At 38.9% G+C, this 21,239-nt stretch overlaps 1 protein-coding gene across 19 annotated transcripts in view; it reads left to right on the forward strand.

The window, feature by feature from the left end:
- Positions 1–21,239, forward strand: part of cacna1aa (calcium voltage-gated channel subunit alpha1 Aa) — a 101,222-nt gene that overhangs the window by 26,812 nt on the left and 53,171 nt on the right. For 14 of the 19 annotated variants that reach the window (XM_088069199.1, XM_088069189.1, XM_088069190.1 and 11 more), the window contains exons 4-19: positions 5,261–5,352; positions 6,567–6,719; positions 7,302–7,489; positions 10,939–11,042; positions 11,250–11,365; positions 12,431–12,475; positions 12,599–12,682; positions 13,129–13,335; positions 13,721–13,833; positions 13,944–14,056; positions 14,159–14,290; positions 14,516–14,588; positions 15,067–15,184; positions 15,555–15,622; positions 15,800–15,906; positions 20,318–20,368. In XM_088069199.1, coding sequence (XP_087925325.1) covers positions 5,261–5,352; positions 6,567–6,719; positions 7,302–7,489; positions 10,939–11,042; positions 11,250–11,365; positions 12,431–12,475; positions 12,599–12,682; positions 13,129–13,335; positions 13,721–13,833; positions 13,944–14,056; positions 14,159–14,290; positions 14,516–14,588; positions 15,067–15,184; positions 15,555–15,622; positions 15,800–15,906; positions 20,318–20,368 — 1,764 coding nt within the window. The remainder of the gene's footprint in view (positions 1–5,260; positions 5,353–6,566; positions 6,720–7,301; positions 7,490–10,938; positions 11,043–11,249; positions 11,366–12,430; positions 12,476–12,598; positions 12,683–13,128; positions 13,336–13,720; positions 13,834–13,943; positions 14,057–14,158; positions 14,291–14,515; positions 14,589–15,066; positions 15,185–15,554; positions 15,623–15,799; positions 15,907–20,317; positions 20,369–21,239) is intronic. The other 5 variants (XM_088069202.1, XM_088069203.1, XM_088069195.1 and 2 more) reach the window with 1 other exon arrangement.

Raw genomic sequence — 21,239 nt, forward strand, 5'->3', positions numbered from 1 at the left:
CCATGTTTCTACAGTAGCCCAGAACAGGCAAACCAATCACTGGTTCCATTAGCATTTCCACGTCGGCCACCAGAGTAAGAAGCCCAACTGCAATGAGCAGCGCCGGAGTAACATTGTAACATAAAGGTTCTTGATTAAGTGTTTCTAGCGGTTTAAGTCACCGGATCCATTTTTTTTTTTTGGAGAGGAAGCGACTTTTGTGGATAATTTAGCCTCCAGTGAAAACCTCCTCAATGTCCGGATAATAAGTTATCAGAGCAAAAAATTGACTTCACGTTACCATGAGTGGGACTAGCCATCTGCAGTGACATGCCAGAGTACATCAGAAATACATGGATTTTTAAGATGAAGCTGCTTGTTTTGGATTTTCATGAATAGTTTCCAAATATACCACATTTATCTGAGTAGGTTACAAATATTCAGGGACCAAAATAGATTCCCTAATACAGGGAAATTAGGAAATAGTGATTTATTCTGGACACAGCCTCACACTTTCTCACACAGAAAGTGAAACAAGATGTGAAAAAAAAGAGTTAAAGCAAAAGTAAACAATATCTGTATGTTGCACTCTAAACAACAGTGATACAATACATCTGGCTGTCTTCATCTCTGTTTTAACCAGCTGTGTTGTTACCATTTTGCAGTAAAACAAGTAGCTGCAGCAAGATATGCTGCAGCACTTACAGCACACATACTGTACATTCCCATGATGTATTATGTACACTGAAGTCAATCCATTTTACACTCCCTCTTACACACACACACACACACACACACACACACACACACACACACTGCATGCTCATTCTTTGTTGTGCTCTCTATGAATTGGGGCTATGTTTTTAGCAGTGCTGCTCTTTGAAGATGAAAGGCTACTTGGCCTTTCTACCCACCTCTGGACGAAACCTTTGATAACACACCGACCAATGCACGCTCACACACACACACACACACACACGCATTTCCACTTCAAACATTCCTTTCCATTTCCTACTCAATTCTACTTCACTTGCTCGTGTGACACATAGGAAGACAAACACACAAATAGCGCTTAACATGTCTGAATAGATTAGCTATTCACTCCACAACCTTGTTGGACGTCAGCAGATTTGTGTGCATCCTTGTTTCTGTGCCGAAGTGTGTGTTTGCGTGTGTGTGTTGACCTATCTCTTGTCGTAAATTGCCTGAGTGATTTGGCTCTGGGAATAAGCTAGTTGTTTTTTATGCCCACTATTGATTATTAGTCCAATTACCCTTAGTTTACAGCCAGTCTTGCCTTGCATCCTCCCCTCAGTTCCTCCTCCTTGTATCCTTGATCAGGTTCTTTTGATTAGATACAATTGGTTCAGAAAACTGAGGAGAAACGGGGAAAGAAGCTAGGAATGTCCTTACAGTGACCTTGTAATCAACTGAAATTACAATTTGCTAAACATATGTTCATAGTGAAAGACTGACAGTGAGAATAATGACTGATCTATAACAGAAACACGGTGTCCCTGATCCGTCCTTGTTAAATCATGCTGTCCTGAAGTCTCCCAGTTTAAAATGTGTTTTGAGGATACTGTAAAAAAAAAAAAAAGGAAGCTCCCAGCAACTCTCACATTCAGAAAATTGAATACTGTATCTTTCGTTGTCTAGAGTTGTACTGTATAGACTTCTGATATGAAGCTATGTGTGTGACATTTGCTTTACCTTTTTATCTTCTTTTAAGTTACATGATGTTAATAATGAGAAGGAATAATAGGATAATAATAATCATCGTAACACATTTTCTTGCAAATGTAGGGTATAATATTGATTTAAGAGAGCATTTGTAAGTACTCAGATACATTAAGTATGAAGTAGTTGAATCATGGTAATATGGGGAAGCAAGGAGACAAGGAAAATGGAGAGTTTGGAGAAAAGATGAAGCGATTTGGTCAGTGATGTGGACAGAGATAATTAGCCGAATTTAGCTGAAGTCAGCAGGAATGCAGGCGTAGAAAGCGGGCAAAAAAGATGGTGTTTGTATAATGTGTTGGTGTCCCATGAGAACGGGCTGGTGGGGAGATTGTGTAATAGCACTGTTGCTTAATGTGTTCCTCCTTAATCAGTTGTGTTCCTCTGCATTTAGTGCAACCGTGTGTACCTGTGTGTGTATATAGTTCAAGTGTAGGAGATGCGCTGTAGGCAGCATCTCTGTCCCTGCCAAGAAAGAAATTGTTTTGCATTGGTTATTTCAAATGACCTACTTTCTAGTGTGCATATGTAAATAAAATTATTCTTGCTCAGTATGTTTGATCTCCAACCAGGGCCTGTTTGTAGTGCAGATGTGTGTGTCTGTGTCTGCTTTTGTCATCTGTCTATTTTTGCATGTATGTGTGTTCATGTGTGTTTGTCTGTGTGAGGTGTGATACATTTACATTATAGAGAAAGGAGAGGAGGGAAAAAAACAATCAATCAGGCTCCTCCCTTGGCCCTGTTACCAAGGTGATACAGAGATTCTATCAATGAGCCAAGGTCCCTGTTGCCATGGAAACACTTATGAATGAGAAAGGGCCCAGTAACCGTGGAGACGGTGTGAATGAGGAACTGCCTCATCAGCTTGACACTGTTTTTGATGGCGGATGCTGTTTAAAAACTGAATTTTTCATTATTTAAACAGTAATTGTCATCAATGTCAACATCATCATCATCATCATCATCATCATCATCATCATTATCATCGTCGTCATCATTATCAGTGCTTTTATTGTAATCACAGTCCAGTTATTAAAAATAGCTTACATAAGTGTAAATGTATATATAATCCTGAAATAGCTTCTGCACTGCATCCCCAATAATGCAGATATACAAAACACAGACATACTAGATTGTTGTCATGTCACTATACGTATATGAAACAGAAGTGCATGTTTGTCCATGTTAGTACACAGTGACATACATCGTCTGCTTTCCAGGTAGATAGATATGCAGAAAAACTACATAAAACTCCAACTGTCAGCAGCATTAACCCTTCAAAACCTGAGCAAATTGACTTGAATTCTTTTTAAAAACACGTGAAAAGGGCAAATAGCAGAAATTAATAAAAAGTACAAGAAAATGACCTGAAAATTTGCCAAAAAGGGAATTAAAGCAAAATTAATACCAAAACAAAACAAAACAAGGAAATGACCTGAAATAGTGCTTAAAGAGTAATAAGACTTCTGTAACATAATTTTAGATATAATAGATAATTATGGTGATTAGAAATATTGTTTTCTGCAAATATTTTCATTTCAAACTTTTTAAAAAAAAATTCTAAATAGACTAATTTCTTGCACTTTGCAGGAAATGTCTTTGTAAGTTGCTCATTGCCTTTTCCTTGTGATTAAACTGTTTCTCCACACATGTATTTACAAATAATGTATTTTTAGTCCTCATTTTGATTCTTTGTCAAAATGAACAATTGATAAACAATCTTGGGATGTGTGTCAAATATTGTAATATACCCAAAAGAGATAACCACAAAATTGAGACTGTCAGCATAGCTTACTTGGCCAAAAATAATGACATTGCATTGGCTTCAGTATCGTGAATAAATATGTCTATTTTAAGAGTGTTTTATGTTATAAAATGTTTTATAAACAATTGAGTGAATCAAAAATATACCAAGTAACATTTTAACAGTTGAAAGTTGAGGTAATCTGTTTCCAGATGACCTCAAACATGTCTTTGGCATTTCTGAACTGCAGTATCTTAGGCTGCTATGTATACACAATGATAAAGTATATTAGTGGGCGATATGCAGTTTTTCTCTGATTTGAGTACCACTTCCAGTAGGGCTTTATCTGACTGACCTGAATAATGTCAGTCGAATTAGATTTGGCAGTTCAAAAGAATATTCGATGATTGCTTTTGTTTTCCAAAACAAATTCACCACCTCTTCACCTTATGGTGCGGTCTCTCTCCCTCCGTGCTGCTGCCTGCATGTCTGCAGATGCAAAGAATGGCGTGAAAGTCAAGAGCACTCACTCCGCAGCAAAATCTGGGGACCAAAATGTCCCTCGAAGTACACTACACAGAAAAAAGAAAGACTTCTCGACTTAAAGCATTCTCAGTCGACTGAGGGTCTCTGACTGATGGTTTGAACCTCTGACTTTTAAGGGGTAGTCCTATCTCCCAGTAATACATGTGAATGTGTTGTATTTATTTGCACGTGTAAGAATGCAGGGTTCAGCAAGATGCTAAAGGGCACAGCTGCCATAATGTTGGAGCTACACACACAGCTGAAGTACAGTGTTGCCTCGTGACCAAACCAGGAACCTCTCAGTTACAAGTCAGCCTCTGATGAGGCATTTGATATCACACAATGTCATTACAAGGACCCTAGCCTACACTAGCTGGGGGGGGGGCTTCCTGGTAATTCAATACAGCATTCAGCCATAGATCCTGGGGCGGTGTTACTTTTCCCTTCTTGCCATTTTTTTTGGTTTCCAAGCAAAGCAGGCTGACTTCAAACCTGTGATTAAGGCTCTGCTGTGTCACTGAGCCTCTTAGTGGAACAGAGAAAAGTGGAAATGTGTCAGAGAGACCGAAAGAGAGAGAGAGACAGAGAGAGAGAGAGAAGTGGGAAGGAGGATGATTCACTGTGTGCGTCAGACGAGGGGACTGACTGGAAGTCTGGCGGCACAAGGGAACATCTTAACCATCCGAAGTACACACACATACACACGCACACACACGCTGTTTACTAGTCTTTATTCAGATGATGAGCGGTGATACAGGTGCTGTAACACACCCCACAGCACGTTTACTCTGCAGTCTGGCAGCGGCTCGAAGAGAAACATTTTAAACATACCAAGAATAAAAATAGGTAGAAATAAGCAAGTCAGCAACTCTGATTTTCACCATCTGCCAGTTCCTTCTCTCTCACTCTGTCTCTCCATGCTGCTCTGTCGCTCTCTCTCCTCCACCCTCCCTCTTTGTCCTCCCATCTTCCCTCTCCTCCTTTTTTCATTTTATAGTCCCACTGTCATCCCGTTACAAAACACTGTCCCTTCAGCCCATCCCTTTCTTGTGCTGATACACTTCTGTCTTCTACTTCACTTGTCAGCTGTATTGATCAGCTCAGCTCTTGCAGGATTTACATACAGCGTTCACCCAGCTGCTTGTAATGACCTGGCAGGGGGGCTGTTTTAAAGTGTTTGTATGAGTGAGGCCGACTGACACTGACAAGCTTGACTAGCTTAAACATTGATTGCCTTTGCACACTTGTGTGCATTTGTCTCTATTCCTTTAGGATCCTGTCCACTGTGGGTTCAGATTTTGACTTGCGGACCCTCAGGGCTGTGCGAGTATTGAGGCCCCTCAAACTGGTGTCCGGTATTCCCAGTAAGTCAAAAGTCTTCATTTCAACATTTCACAGTTTCTTTGTTATTCCGTAGTTGAATGGTTACATTTCAGATTTTATTAGATGATCAAAATAGCATGGAGAAGCATTTTGTGTCAAGGTTTTATGCAGCTTCTGTGTTGTTCTGCATAATGCACCCAAAGTGTTTCAACGAAAGTGGTTCTTCTGTGCACTCTCCGCTCCTTTTTTAAATGTTATAGCGGCAGTAGTGCTCCAGCACCACTGCAGTGTTATTAATAGCGTGGACTCAACTACAGGGCTGAACAGGCAAACCAAGGCTTACTCATCATAAAAGTCATAAGCTCCCTGTGAAAACCAAATTAGAGTTCCATTTCAGTGTGCGATATACATTTGAAAAGTGTGATTGGGTTTCCGCAAAACAACAGTTCACTTGAAATATAACTTACTACAAAATGTTGCCTTTGAGACCTGTTTTTTTGTTGGGAAAACACATTTGAAAAAAAATCGGGTATGGTTTGTTTTACCTAAACTAAATGTGTTGCATATAATGAGTATATTGTGCGGTCACAGGTTTAATACTTCTATTGCATGCTGTAGTGTGTACTAGGTAATAGGCTGCTTCCTCCAATGGGTGCAACAGAGGAAGTATGTCATATAGTCTGAAGGTTATGGTCTTATTGTATCTACAATTATCATCAAGGCAACACTTACATTAAACTGTACCAGCTGATAATGGAAGACCTGAAGCAGTTTGTTAAATTTGAAATGATTCATTGATTATTTGATTAGTATATATTTCGAACATGTAAAACAACAACAGAAAAATGAGAATAAAAAAATAACAATAAGTAACATGGATGATAATCTATGCACAACTCAATAAAGATTATAATAAACGACAAAAATTAGGTCTTACATGTTCTGAAAGGAGTAGGAGGAAGTATACGCTTATTATTTCCTTAATTAATTCATGAAGTTCATCTCTAACATACATACACCTACACAATTACACTCACACACTTACATACATACAAGCATACACACACAAATACATATCAATTTAAACATATACCATACATTTCTGTGAATTTACGCTCACACACACACTACGAGAGCGGAGCGAGCATGTTGCACTTTTTCTGTATTTCAAGTGCCTGCACAGTTCAAAACACGTTGAAATGAAAATTGATAATAATGAATGAGATCTGAATGCTGTTAACACTGTGTCGTCCAGGCTTACAGGTGGTGCTCAAATCCATCATGAAGGCCATGATTCCTCTGCTGCAAATTGGCCTGCTCCTTTTCTTTGCCATCCTCATGTTCGCCATCATCGGCCTGGAGTTCTACATGGGCAAATTCCACACAACCTGCTTTGACAATCACACAGGTAAAGGAGTGTGTGTGTGGGTGTATTTGCCAATAGTGCAGTCAGGATTAATTTGCGAACTGTTTGCCCCAATGAAGGTCTGTTCCGGTTCAGGTAGACTTTAAGTGTGCTAAAATTAGAAATGCAATTTAGTTCAACTAAATAACTTGGTGGTGTTAAAGCGTTTGTAGTGTTTCTATACTATGTTTATGTGATGGGAAATGCAGCTTCCTCAAATGAAGTCTGATTCATTGCTTATATCTGCATATTTTTAACCTTTCCCCTGTTTGGAGTTAAGATGATGAATAATAATCCATCTACAAAGAATTCAAAAAGCTGAAGTCATGTTGGTGGTTGGTCTAATTAGGATTTATGATAAATCTCAAATGTCTGTATGAAACAAGCAGGTTAACCTTTTTTGCTGTGTCATGGCTATTTTATTTTACAGCCTATTCAGAACATATTTAATTCTAGAAAGTTAAGAGGTGCACAATCAAATTTTTAGCCAATGAATAGCACTCGTTATCTTTACAAAACAAACAATATGTGTTCACATGCCTGCCTTTTGTTTTGAAACACTCCCTCAATTTCATCCATGTTCAGGTGAGATCCGAGAAGAGTTTCCATGTGGGACAGAGCCCCCGTCACGGCTGTGTCCCGAGGGCACCACATGTAAAGAGTACTGGCTGGGACCAAACTATGGCATCACCCAGTTTGACAACATCCTGTTTGCTATCCTCACCGTCTTCCAGTGTATCACCATGGAGGGCTGGACTGACCTGCTCTACTATGTAAGTACTGCTGAACAGTGTTTGATACACACTCACGAGCACCACATCCACACTAATACGTTTTAATTTTAAGACAGCGTTTCATAACAAAAACAGTCTGCGTACACACCATCATTTTATCACCCTCTGGTCATACTAACATGCCTGAAATGCATTAGAGTGGTTTCAGGAGCATTATTCATCATCAGAGGAGCCCATGGCAGTGACAAAGGAGTGCCCAGCTAGAATGTTTTGGCTAGATGTTTGGTAACAGATAATTCCTCATCGCCAAGCAAACGAGGGTTTCTGCAGCATTGTTTTCAGACGTCTCCGTTTCAGCTTGTCCACTCTAAAATGCCTCCGAGTTTTCAAACTAAAATGTGCAGCATTTTCAAAGGTCTCCATTTCTGGGATTCCTAAACAGCAAAGTAGTGAGGACACAAGGTGTAAATATAGCAAAGTTATACAGTTTTAAACAAAAACTTATGAGTGTGGATGTAGCCTCAGTGAACACCTTATTATCCACTTCAGCCTGCCCAGAAAAGCAGGAGTGACATCACTTTTCTTCTACTGCTTTCAAAGGCCTTCCACAAGTTTTTAAAACTTTAAACCCTGAACAAATTGGTACAATCTGAAAAAAGGGGGGAAAAGAGCAATGTGCAACTTGGTAAAAAAGTGTTCCACAAATTTGCAAGAAATTAGTAGATTTAGAAAATGATTTTAAAAAGCTGGGAAAAACTATATTTATAATTACCATATTTATGTATTTATGTAACAGAATTATCATGTTTTTTTTAGCACTTTTTCCTGGTTATTTCCTTGTAGGGTTTTTACCGCTGTCATTTTTTTCATTTTTTTTTAATTACCAATTTTCAGGAAATTTTCTTGTATTTATTTTTACTAATTCCTTGTAAATTTTGAGGGTAATTTCTTATAACGTTGCTCATTGCCTTCTTCCCATGTTTTTGAAAGAAGTAAGGTTTCAAGGGTTACAGAACCAGTTAATGTGGAAAGGACTTGAGGAATGCACTATTGGGTAACCAGTCAATCATTTGAGAGTTTCAGGTCTCTGTGCCAGTAGGTTTAGGCAAGAAAAGAGAGAATCATTCAAGTGAAGAGACTGATAACCCAGAATGCAAAACCCATCAGTCCTTGTCATGGATGGCCTGCACCAACAGACTAACACCTTTGGCAATTAATTAGATTCAGAGAGGAAATTATACAGTATCAGTTTGTTTGCCATGCACACCCCATTTTAGGGATAATGCCTGGTTTTGCATTTTTATATGCATTATTGTCATATTTGGTGGCCATTCTGTGTGGATAAAACAGTCAGAAAATATTCTTAAAAAAGAGGAAAAAATTAAGCAGTTGTTTGGCCTTATTTCAATAGTCTCAATAGTTTTTTCTTTTTTTTCATTCTAAAGCCATAGATTTTTTTCTTGGATAAAATACTTAAATTCAAATGCTCAAACATGCAATTATATTCACCTGTGCACACTATGAGCCTGCTCATAAAATAGGTAGCAGGTCTTTAACAGTGTCATCACTCATACCCAGGACTGAATAGTTCCCTGCTGTCAGTGGCAACGGTTGCTAGGAGACCAGAGGTAGATGAGGGTCTTCGAGTGTTACTGTAGTTGTCTCTTTCCCCATCTCCTCTCCCTTTCAGTCTCTCTTATCCTCCCCATTGCTCTTTTTCTTTCTTAATTCCTTCTTTTTCCTTCCTTCTAATCCTCCTGTCATCCCTCCCTTCCTCTCTTTCCCTCTCACTCTGTCCCTCTCTCTCCCTGTGTCCCTCCTTCCCGGTGCTGCTCTATATTTAAAAGGGCCTGCTCAGCCCAAGTTATTCTTGCAGCTGTTGGGGAGGGGAGCGATAAAAGTTTAATGGTAGAAAAAAGGGTCTGCGGTACATTGGGTACACAGCAGCAATACCAGCTTACATGCAGGAAGGAGGAAAGATGGAGGAAGGAGGAGACAGGAGGAGGTTAGTCAGGGAGGCTATGAGAAAGAGAGCGCATGGGGGGGGGGGTGTAAAGGGTAAATTGAAGAATCAGAGTAGAGGCTGATCAGTGAAAGCGAGGAGGAATGGAATAATTGCACAAAAAAGGAAGGGAATGTAAGAAAGTAGGAATGGAGGAAAGACAAACTATCAAAATGAATTTTAAAAAAAGAAGGGGGAAAGCATGAGAAATTAGTCCCAGAGAAGGATGCAGAAGGAGAGGGAAAATGAGGAGCGAATAAAGAAAACGGAAGGAGAGTCTGGACAGTAGGATGGTAGAGACACAGAGGGAGAGACCAAAGCATTTGTTATACATTATTTACTCTGCACTGAGCAGCTAAATAGAGTGGCAGATATGCATTTACTTATTGAGATGACTTAAAGCAAAAACCATGTCAGCCCTGCTGTTGTTTATATTTCCAACAGTGATGGACGGCACTTTTGAGCGCACTGGCCTTTTAAACGGCCACATTGTCTGGACAATTCATGATGTCTAAAGGCAGATTTTCTCTTAATTTGGCAAGCAGGCCTAATAAATTACAATGATATTTTCTTTGGTGCACAGCTGCTAGGATCGACTTCAGCAAACCCTTAAAGGGTAAATTCACCATTTTTCAAGCCTATTTTCCCATGATTGGGATGTGTCTATATGGGAACAACAACTTAAAGTTGGTCCAGTGCTGACCAAGACCGCTGCAGCAGCGCTGCAATGGATCCTGTCCAGGCATGTTCGTACTGTCAGTTCATGTTCGCAAAGTGCTTGTTTTTGCCATTGACAGGCCCAGATTGATGTTCTAAGTGTCTGACAACTTTATGGAAAGGATCTCTACAGAGATACACCTTTTTATTTAACAGTAACCCTTTTTGTTAAATCAAAAACATCCCCTGAATCGCCAGACCCACCAGACTCCATTTTATTAAACTATATTTTTTAGCATGTATGGAACCAGCATATTTTCACATCTATCTGGGCGAATTAGGATTTATTGGGGGGGTGTTTTTTTTTTAAGTTTCACAGAAATAAAGCACTTTCATTTTTTTTGGTGTATCAGTGCTTGTGTTCATCAAATAAAACAACTCATTTGTAAATTACTGAGCATATTTACAATACTAAGTTGGACAGTGGATGCAGAGTCACAGCACAAACTTTGTCAGAGGCAGGCAAAGATTTAATGCCCAAGGCGACATTCAAGATTTGAAAATTTAACAGTAAAAAATGTTTTAACAAGCACTATACAGAAACAGTTGTTATGAGTTTATTAACTGGTGTGAAAATTTCCTCACAGTGGCATCCCTGAGTTGCAATAATGTCTAATGTCTCAGTCGATCAAATCTTTGGTCATCGTGAGTTGTGGCAGATTTCCCAGAGCAAAACATTGATTACTCTGTCTGATGTCTGTGTGTGTGTGTGTGTGTGTGTGTGTGTGTGTGTGTGTGTGTGTGTGTGTGTGTGTGCGTGTGTTTCCAGAGCAACGATGCCTCAGGGAGTGCATGGAACTGGATGTACTTCATCCCCCTCATCATCATTGGCTCCTTCTTCATGCTCAACCTGGTGCTGGGTGTGTTGTCAGGGTAAGTGTTTGTTAGTCTGTCAGTCTGTAAGAAGCTGACAAAGATACTGTGAAGGTTGTTTGTTAATAATTGACATCTATTATACTGTACATTTATCTTTTTTTTTTTATCGATAAACAAATGTTTGACTTTTATTATATGTGCAGCACAATAAGAATGATGAATATCTGTGTGTGTGTGTGTGTGTGTGCGTGTGTGTGTCTGTAGGGAGTTTGCCAAAGAGAGAGAGCGTGTCGAGAACAGGAGTGAGTTCCTGAAGCTCAGAAGACAGCAGCAGATTGAGAGGGAACTCAATGGTTATCTGGAGTGGATCTGCAAAGCTGGTATGTTTTTAAGAATCAGCCATTCACAATCAAACAATGCAATCATGAATCAGGAAAGTTTCTGGGGAGGTATAATGTCGGAATAGCTCTCGTCCAGATGTAATGCAAACAATGTTAACCTTTGAAACCTGGAGTGACATCACTTTATTTAGTTGCATTCAGACACCTTTCACAAGTATTTAAACTTTTGAAACCTGAGCAAAATTGGTTTGATTTCTTTAAAAAAAATGCATGGGAAAAAATATAAAGAGCAACTTGGCAAGAAGTATCCTGCAAAGAGGAAAAACATATGCAGGGAACCATATATTTCTAATGTTCATGATTATATATTTTCAATTATTTTACAGAATTATCATATATTTGTAGCCTTTTTTCAGTTAAATTTCTTTCTTGCTTTTGTACATTTGGATTTTCTTTGTTTTGTTTCTTTTGTTTTAGTTTTTTGCTCATTTTCATGTAATATACTTGTACTTTATCTGATTTCTTATTTATTTCTGGGTCATTTCTTCTTAAGTTGCCCAATGCCTTCTTCCTATATTTTTGAAAGAGGTTAAGTTGATTTGCCCAAATTCTAATGGGTTAAATTAAAGCCAGTGAACCTGTACAGTTAAATCTGTGTGAACAGCCTTGATTCACACCACTGTGGCACAGATTAAAGACACTTGTTTGATGCTCTGATAGAGAAGACCCACTGTTTGTCCGTAGTTTTCTTTATCTCCCTTGTCTTTTTACTCTGACCCATCTGCTCAGGGCAGGAAAGATGTAGAGAAGATAAGAGGAATGGAGGGTTTGGATGTTGGAAGGAGTGGATGAAGGGGCAGATAGAAAGGACAGACCTTTGATCTTCTTGAAAAGACAATCTACATAAAAACAAGGAAGCTAAAAAAAGGAGGGAGGGATGAGTTGCAAGCACAGGTGCAGGCCAGAGACTGTTTACAGTTTTAATTAAAATGAGAAATGGCAAGTGATGATGACAAAAGATTGACAGATATAGTGGAAGTAATCAAAACTACATTTAAAATGCCATATTCTGTATTAACATGCTTGTTCATGTGTGTTTTGTAGAAGAGGTCATCTTGGCGGATGATGACAATGAAAATGATTACGATGGTATGAATTTGCTTTTTTTCATACTGTATTTGTGCATGCATGACTGTGATTTATACTAGTAGATTTAATATATCTGTACTGCTGTGTTATAGTTTAAATACATATGTATTGTTTCTATTACAGGCTCCCGTAGAAGAGCTACAAAGAACCATAAGAGCAAAGCTGAGCTGTTAAACCCAGAGGAAGGGGAGGGTGATCTGGCAGTAGGTAAGACACATCTGCCTCTCTTTCTCTCTCTCTCTCACACACACACACAAATGCACACACACTCACTCAAAGGCAAACCACAGGTACATACAGATGCTATCTTATCTTGCATATCAGCATTACCTGACCCTCCTCTCCTTCCCTCTCCTTTCCTCTCCTCTCCTCTGCTGCTCTGTACTTCTCTCCTCATGTTACTTTTTTCCCCTTTCCTCAACTACCCTCATCTTTCGACCTTTCTTTTCTCTAACCTGCCCTTGTTACCTCCTTTCTACTTCTCTCGTGCAACCTCTCTTTCTTGAGCTGTTAAAGCCGTTATTCCTAAATTAGGAACATTGTGACCTATACTTTTGCTTTTGCAATGTAATTGCAATTACAGTCCTAAAAAAAACACTGTTCAATTCACTGTTGAGCTAACACGATATTATGTGCCTTGCCCATCCTTTCAGGCTCACCATTTGCCCGTGCCAGCTTGAAGAGCTCCAAGCTCGAAGGATCAGATTTCAAGCGGCGGGAGCGACGGCTACGCTTCCTCATCCGACATGCCGTTAAGTCCCAGGCCTTCTACTGGACCGTACTATGTTTGGTGGGCCTCAACACTCTGTGTGTGGCTGTAGTGCACTACGACCAGCCAGACCCACTGTCAGATTTTCTATGTGAGTAAGGGGGGGGGGGGTACATGCATACTTTGTGCAAGCATGCACAGATTATCTCCTCGAATTCACAAATACACTCATCACAGATTACTGGAAGGGAGTGGGTGAGCAAATTCTTAAGTAAATGTGACTAAATCCATGAAAGAGCTGACCCAACCAGTTAACACAGGCACATCCACACACACAATGATGCAACCAAGGCTACATAACGACACAGTGAGAGATTGAACTTGTATTATGTGTGAAAAAATATATTTGCTCATTTGGAATACAAAAAAATTAATGACTTTTGATACGAATAACAGGCATTGTAGTTTTTTGTATTTGACATGCATACATTTAACATTGCCTTTTCTCCTCTTCTTGTCTTCTTTTCTGTGCATAGATTTTGCTGAACTTATCTTCCTGGGGATATTCTTGACGGAGATGTTTGTAAAGATGTATGGCCTGGGCAAGCAGGCCTACCTCAACTCCTCCTTCAACTGCTTCGACTGCATTGTGAGTCCGACAGCACTTGGGAACCCCACAATAACAGAAATACAGGGAGAAAATTTTTTGCTCATGATGATGAATAACCACATGCTTGCTTATGCTTATATTTGTATTAGGTGATATGTGGTAGTATATTTGAAGTGCTGTGGTCCATCATCCAGCCGGGCACATCGTTTGGCATCAGTGTGCTACGAGCTCTCAGGTTATTGAGGATTTTCAAAGTCACCAAGTGAGTCTACTGTATTATCATTTTCATTTTACCTCTTATAATTATAAAATGTGCAAAGCACTCCTCTCAGTTTAACACTCACCCTCTGTCGGTTTTTGCCAGGTACTGGGCATCTTTGCGTAACCTCGTCGTTTCTCTGCTCAACTCCATGAAGTCCATCATCAGCTTGCTCTTCCTGCTCTTTCTCTTCATAGTTGTCTTTGCCCTGCTGGGCATGCAGCTCTTCGGAGGACAGTCAGTGCTGTTTTCCCTTATATTGGCTTCTCTATGTCCTTTCTTTCTAATAGTTTATGTTTGATATTCTGTTAAGACGTTTGTTAATTTCAGTTGATTAAGGTAATTTTTTTTGTGTTTTTAAAAAATATATATATTCTACTTGTGAGATCCTTCTGTGTTCTGTGTACCCTCTCACTTCTCTTGTCCATCTCTCTCACCTATTTGATTTTTTCGCCCTGCTAGGTTTAATTTTGAAAATGGCACTCCTCCGACCAACTTCGATACCTTCCCTGCAGCAATAATGACAGTGTTCCAGGTGAGCAGAGAGGACAGTGGGGGTGCAGGCAAAATGGTAAAAGATGATGACTAAAGAGTCAATAGTCAAAAGTATAATTGGGCTAAAGCTTTTCTAGGTGTTTATGGCGTGTATCTGTGTGAAGCTAATTGTGTGTTTTGACTGCAGCTTCTTACATTGTGTGTGTGTGTCTGTGTGTGTTTATATATAATCTTATTTTATTTTTCTGATGTTAATTTCATAAAAAACTTCTTTTTTTTTGCTTTATTTTTATTTTGTTTGTGTGATGTCTTCATTACTGTTTACATTGTGTACTTAGGTGAGCCATAACTATATATACTATGTACATAACTGAATAACCCTTTATTGGGTTTTTATCTCACCTGCAAATTTTTTTTTAATCTGTTAACTCATAATTAATCAAAGAATAGCTCCATGTACTTGATGTGTATATGGCTTCGTCTGAATATTAAAATGTGTGTTTGTGTGCTTGTGCCAGATCCTAACTGGCGAGGACTGGAACATGGTAATGTATGATGGTATCAAGTCTCAGGGCGGAGTCAACAAGGGCATGGCCTTCTCTGTCTTTTTCATCGTGCTCACACTTTTTGGCAACTGTATCCTTTGACAATGAAAATCAAAGAAACCCACGAGCACTTTTTTACCTAATTCTATTGTCACTGATTTTGTTATTTTTGTCGTGAGCAGCTGTAATGTCTTCATTTCCCAAGCTCACTAATTATCTTTCCTATGCTCTGCCTTTAACGTGCTGGTGCTGCTGCTCAAAATTTTTGTCGCCTTGCCTTTTGTAATCCTCACCTAAACTGGCCTAAACAGAAGACCATAACGTTAGACCAAACGATGTATGTTCTTGTGAGATCCAACGGATCATTCTGCCTCTTTTTAGCCAATTACTGTATTTGCATGCTGTATACACTTGTAAAAACAAACTCCTACATGCTGGATTTCCTTTAACTCTGCGTTCAGACACTCTGCTAAATGTGTTCTTGGCCATCGCTGTGGACAATTTGGCCAACGCACAGGAACTGACCAAGGTACACTAAAGTCCAATCTAATTCAAAATCTAAGTGCAATTTCTTTTCTGAATGCTAAAAATCTCAAGAGTTATGCTCCTCTACTCAACAGATTCTTTCTGTTTGCCTCATTTGCACATTCCCACCTCATTCATCTCTCGCTTTTGATTTACTTCCGAATCTCTCTCTTTTTTGCAGGATGAACAGGAAGAAGAGGAGGCTGCCAGTCAGAAGATCGCCCTGCAGAAAGCCAAGGAGGTGGCCGAAGTCAGCCCACTATCAGCTGCCAACCTCTCCATTGCAGCGTGAGTTTCTCTCTCTATTACGGTCGCACTCTCGTTTTTGTATCCATTTTAAAACATTTTTCACACCAGGCAGTTTGCGCATATCTTTAAAGAAAGTCATTCAGCAACTATGAGCCAAACACTTATGCAAGATTCCGGAGCTTGGAGGAAGCACAGCACACTGCACTAAGGCAAAGAATTTTTGGAATGAGGAAAACTGTTTATAAACCTCTGTCATTTTGCAAACGGCTCTCTGCTTTACAGTTTATGGGCAGGGAGCCTTGTAGAATTTGGCCCACTTCAAATTATTATATTAAAATACCAAGCTAGAGCGCACTTTTTGATTTTTGTAACCAGACTGAAATTCTTGACATTCGGAAATAAATCACACGATATAATTTCAGTGTAAAGGAGTGTTTTGTCACTGCTGCAGATGTTGACTAAACAACCCTATTATATTTTATAGTTTAGTTTAAAGTGGAGCATGCACTTCTCATCGATACAATGGCAATACAGTTGTGTTGCTTTTATAAAGGATCTTGCAGTTTTTTACATTTATAGATAGACATGCGCAGTTAAAGCTAGGGATGTCTGTACTAATGGGTTTTGCCATAAACACTGTTACATAACGTTACGGTTTCATAACCATTTGAATTTTAGAAGCTACGATATCTATGGTGTCCTGATTGCTTCATTGTGTCCCTGTAAAAAACTAATCTTGCGAGTCACATAACACATGTTTTGGTGGCCGTTTGTTTTGTGTGAGAGAGTCGTGTTGCTCACCTGAAACATAGAGAAGAAGAGCTGTATTAAGCCTTATATCCACCAAAAAAGCGCCTTAAATTGGCATTGTGAGAGCATTTTGGATACCTACAAAATGACCTTGGATGTGTTGTAGAAGATGGATATCCAATTTGTATGCGTGCAATCAAAAAGTGACTGCAAAGGGGTCCAATATTAATAATATTAATAATATTATTTTATTTTATTATCCAACATTTTCGAGATACTCATCCATTGTTGTATGCCCAAGTCAAAAACATAACTAGCTAATGTACTAAGGGGGACCAAAACAATGAAACTTACGACAAGTAGTTGCTGTTGCTGTTGCTGTTGCTGTTGCTGTTGCTGGGCTGTTGTTCTCTCACTGCTATACTACTATACTTTGTATAGCCAATTCCCATTTAACCATTAAATTACTTAATACACTTTAAAAACAAACTTAAAGATAATTGCAAAAATCGTAAATCCACGATATTTCTTCTGACAGTAATTATTATGTCAAAATCTCTATCCAGACATTCCTAGTCTAAGTTATCTGTCGTATCTGACCACAGTAAGATAAACAAAGACATGCATGCACGCTTCTTTCTCCCTCTCTCTGTCAGCTTCCCCCTCTCTTTTCTTCTTTTTATTTCTCTTTTTCTGTCACACTCTTTTGTGCATACTAAAACACACAAACACACACACCCGGCCAGTGTTGGATTGATCTGGGCCAGCCCTCCTCTGGTCAGGAGAGTCAGAGTCTTTGATCTCTTTTCTCTCTATACACAGGGGTCTTTCCTTTCACTCCTGGTAAAGTTCACACACTCTCACTCATAGAGACACACACACAGACACATACCACTCTTTGGTCTGTCCCTAAAAAAAGCTCAACAGGGGAGCCCACGTCAGCTTCAAAATACCACACGCACAACACGTACACACAGTTCTGACCTTTACTGCCTTGATACATCATCCTTGGCTCACTTTATATCTCACACACATTGTCACACACAGATAAAATGAACAAACCTGCTCAAGAGTTAAATGTTTGAGTGCTCCTTATATGTTGATCATTTCCTGAATCACGCTGTTTCTTGTTATTGTGTGGGGTTTTTGTACTGTATTTTATATTTGTGCTGTGAGCATTTGTGTCTGTGTATCAGTAAACTTTATTTTACCTGGGAGTTCTATTAAAGGGACAGTTCACACCAAAATCAAAAAAATCCATATTTTTCCTCTCACCTGTAGTGCTGTTTAGCTATCTAGATTGTTTTGATGTGAGTTGCAGAGTGTTGATGATATCGTCTATAGAGATGTCGGCCCTCTCTCCAATATAACAGAGCTTGATGGCACTTGGCTTGTGATGCTCAAAGCATCAAAAAAATAGTACAGCAATGGTTCTTTCCAGAAACCAAGACCCAGTAACTCAATACAATCCACAGACTTTGTTTTGAGCAGTTTCATGCAGGAACTGTTTTCTTTTTATCGAACCAAACTCAACAACTGTATTATCATGGAGAAGGAAGCAGACATCTGCTCATGGATGAGAGGCTCGTGTTTGGGACAGCATGGGATGTAAACATTTGTGGTGTCCTCCTCGACTGAGCTGTAGCATTAGCTAGCTCAGTAATGCTGGGTGAGCTAGCACGAGATGTTGTTTCCTTCTGTGTAGTGATATAGTTGAGGGGTGCAAGAGACATCGCTGTTGGATTTTTCAAATGTAAGTTTTGAGCACTTTGAGCACCACAAGCCGAGTGCCATCTAGTTCCATTATATTTGAGAGAAGACAGACATCTCTACAACCGATATCTCCAACACTCAGCAACTCACACCAAAACAATCTAGATAGATAAATAGCACTACAGGTTACAGAAAAAATATATTTTGATTTTGAGTTAAACTCTACCTTTAAGGTTAAGTATTTCTTTGTCAGTACAATGCATATGTAACTGTGTGTGTATGAAAGAGAGAGAGAGGAAGTGTGTGTGTTGGTTTGGATTGAAAAGCTACACTTGTATACTGAACCAGTGTCCCTCGTCCTCCTAAGGTTGTCTGCCAAAACACCTAGCCAGAAAACTGGCCACCTGCCTATCCTTAAAAAATAATAATATGGCAGGTGTCTAAATGTTGCTTGATTCTTTTGTTTTTTTTAAAACCTAAGCGATTAGACTACAGTTGATAGTTGAGATTGGATTCGATTTTAATTAACCATTTTTCTTGAAATAAATTATCCCAGTATTGGCAATGTTGGACCACTGTGTGCATTGCATCCCACTGTATCAGTGTAAATCCAAATCCGTCATTCCCATTGAATAAAAATGGAAAGACATTGAAATTCCAATGGAGAAAGTCCTTGTTTTTCCAAGAGGGGATTTTAAACTTTGGGACATCAGTGGAGCATGAAGAATCTCTTAAGAAGATATTCTATGGTAGATTCAGAGAGGAGGCTGCCATGAAAGCCACATAAAACCCGTGGAAAGCAGTTGTAAGGCTACATAAGTCTAACGAGAGCTCTCAAAGTGACGACACAGTGCACCCTTAAACAGAGAGCAGGAGTAAAGCAACAATTTACTGAATCAGTTTTGATCACTTTACCATTGTGAGTCTAAAAGGCTGGAAGGAGTTTTACTGCAGTGTTTTCAGTAGTTTATGCACCTCAGCTTGTGAAAACTGTCTTAAAATTATACTAAACTGTTAGCATGCTCTATAGCAAAGCATGACATGTTCTCATAATTGTTATATTAATCTGGGACTGCAAATGCAAATTAGCTTGAATATATAATCTGGTTCGGCGCATCAAATGGTAACAACACATATGAATACATTTTGCATTTTTGCAATGCATTTTTTGTGCAATTGCATTTTTGCAGTTTGCTCACAAACAACAGTATCAAATGCATGTTCTTCTGTATGGCGGGCACATGGGACCATAGTTTGTTTGGAAAATAAGACAACACTGTTGTACTTCTGTTTTTGTTGTGTGGTGTGTAATCTTAACAGGGATATAAGAAATAAAAAAGGAGCAATTTGACCTGCAGTAAAGCAATTTGTAGAGTGAAAGTGTATTTAAGTGGAAAAAGATAGCCTGAAACATTTAAATTTAGATATGAAAATCAAAGATAGTGTGTGTGCAGACAAATAGGAACGTAAGGGACAATGCTTGGAATTGAGAGAGATATTGTAAAAGAAGTAAAGAGTGATCGGGACAGAACAGCAGTAGTCATGCAGGATAAGTGAGTGATGCAAGAGAGATGCAATTTGGAAGATTGCACAAAAGGAGGACAGCGAAAAATAAATAGAATTGTTTAAGATTCACAGACGGAACAAACTGCAGAGGTGAGTGTGTGTGAATGTCGGGGTGCATGTGTTTTGTGTGTTTGTGTATGAAGGGTTGCATTCCAAAATGCTCAATCTTTTTGGCAACAACATTAAAATATCTTAAGATTTACAAGATTTATTTTTTAAGATTTATTCAGTGTTTGCATCACAGGAATATATATTTAGTTATTTTAGTAGTAATCCCATTTTTATAGAGGTAAAAACCAATGTGGCCATTTGTCCTAGTGGGTTCATTGTTTGTTAATGGTGGGTGGAAAGCCCATTTTGGAATGAAATCCTCCTTCTGTTCTTTCGTGCCATCTCACTCACCAGCTGTTTCCCTCCTCAGCAACAAAGTACACAGTGAGTGTCACAACGCTACCGACCCCTTTCTGGACTGGTATTTATTTATTTGTTTATTCATTTCTGAATCCTTTCTGTTTATTGACTTAACTACCATTCCCTGCTTTCTTTTGTGCTTTAGAAAACCCTCTCTTTCCTTGTCCCTTTTGTTCCTTACTTTTTTTACACAAAGTACCTGGCTTTCTTTAGCTGTTATTTGTGTTGGCTTATTTTTAAAAGTATATTTTCTGTTGCCTGCACCTTGCAGTTTGACGCTTTACTGTGGTTGAATATCTGCCTTGAGAGAAAAGGGAGTAAAAGTTGTTTATTGATCGAAATTTTAAAGGGTAAGAAATGTGGCCACAGTTTTTGGGTGTTTCTCTGTCAAGTAGATAAGTAAACACTGTAGTTGCTATAAGCACTAATAGATTCTTTTAAGCATTGTGACTTTGCCATCTACAGTAAAACTTCAATTAAAAGCCGAGTCCCTTTTACTCGTGGGTGCACACTTTTTTACAAATTAACACAGGTCTCAGTTTGATGCAGGTCTGGTTGCCATTGATGTTGCAAAGCAGTTTATTTTTACTTCCTTCATGTATAAGAGCACTTACAGTCGTAGGCTATCTGCTTGGGCTGGTGTTAAGCTGCTTAAATTATAGATACAAATATAAAGGTTTCAGCTTTTGTCAATATGGACATGCTACACATCATTAGTTCGCCACAATTCAATCTTTCAGTTCATTGTATGAAAACCATGAGCACCAGAGTATAATTCCAATTTACCAGCATTTTTAAACAAAAAAGTGGGGACTCACTACCTTTGAAGAGGCCATAATGTCCATATACGTTTTTTCTCGCATTTCTCAACTATATATTTTATTTAGTCCATAACTGTCTGCTGATCAAAAGAATTAGAATGTTTTTTCCTA

This window comes from Plectropomus leopardus, chromosome 18 (assembly GCF_026936395.1).
Source record: "Plectropomus leopardus strain MGB_pleo_1.0 chromosome 18, ASM2693639v1, whole genome shotgun sequence".
NCBI classification, from domain to species: Eukaryota; Metazoa; Chordata; class Actinopteri; order Perciformes; family Serranidae; genus Plectropomus; species Plectropomus leopardus.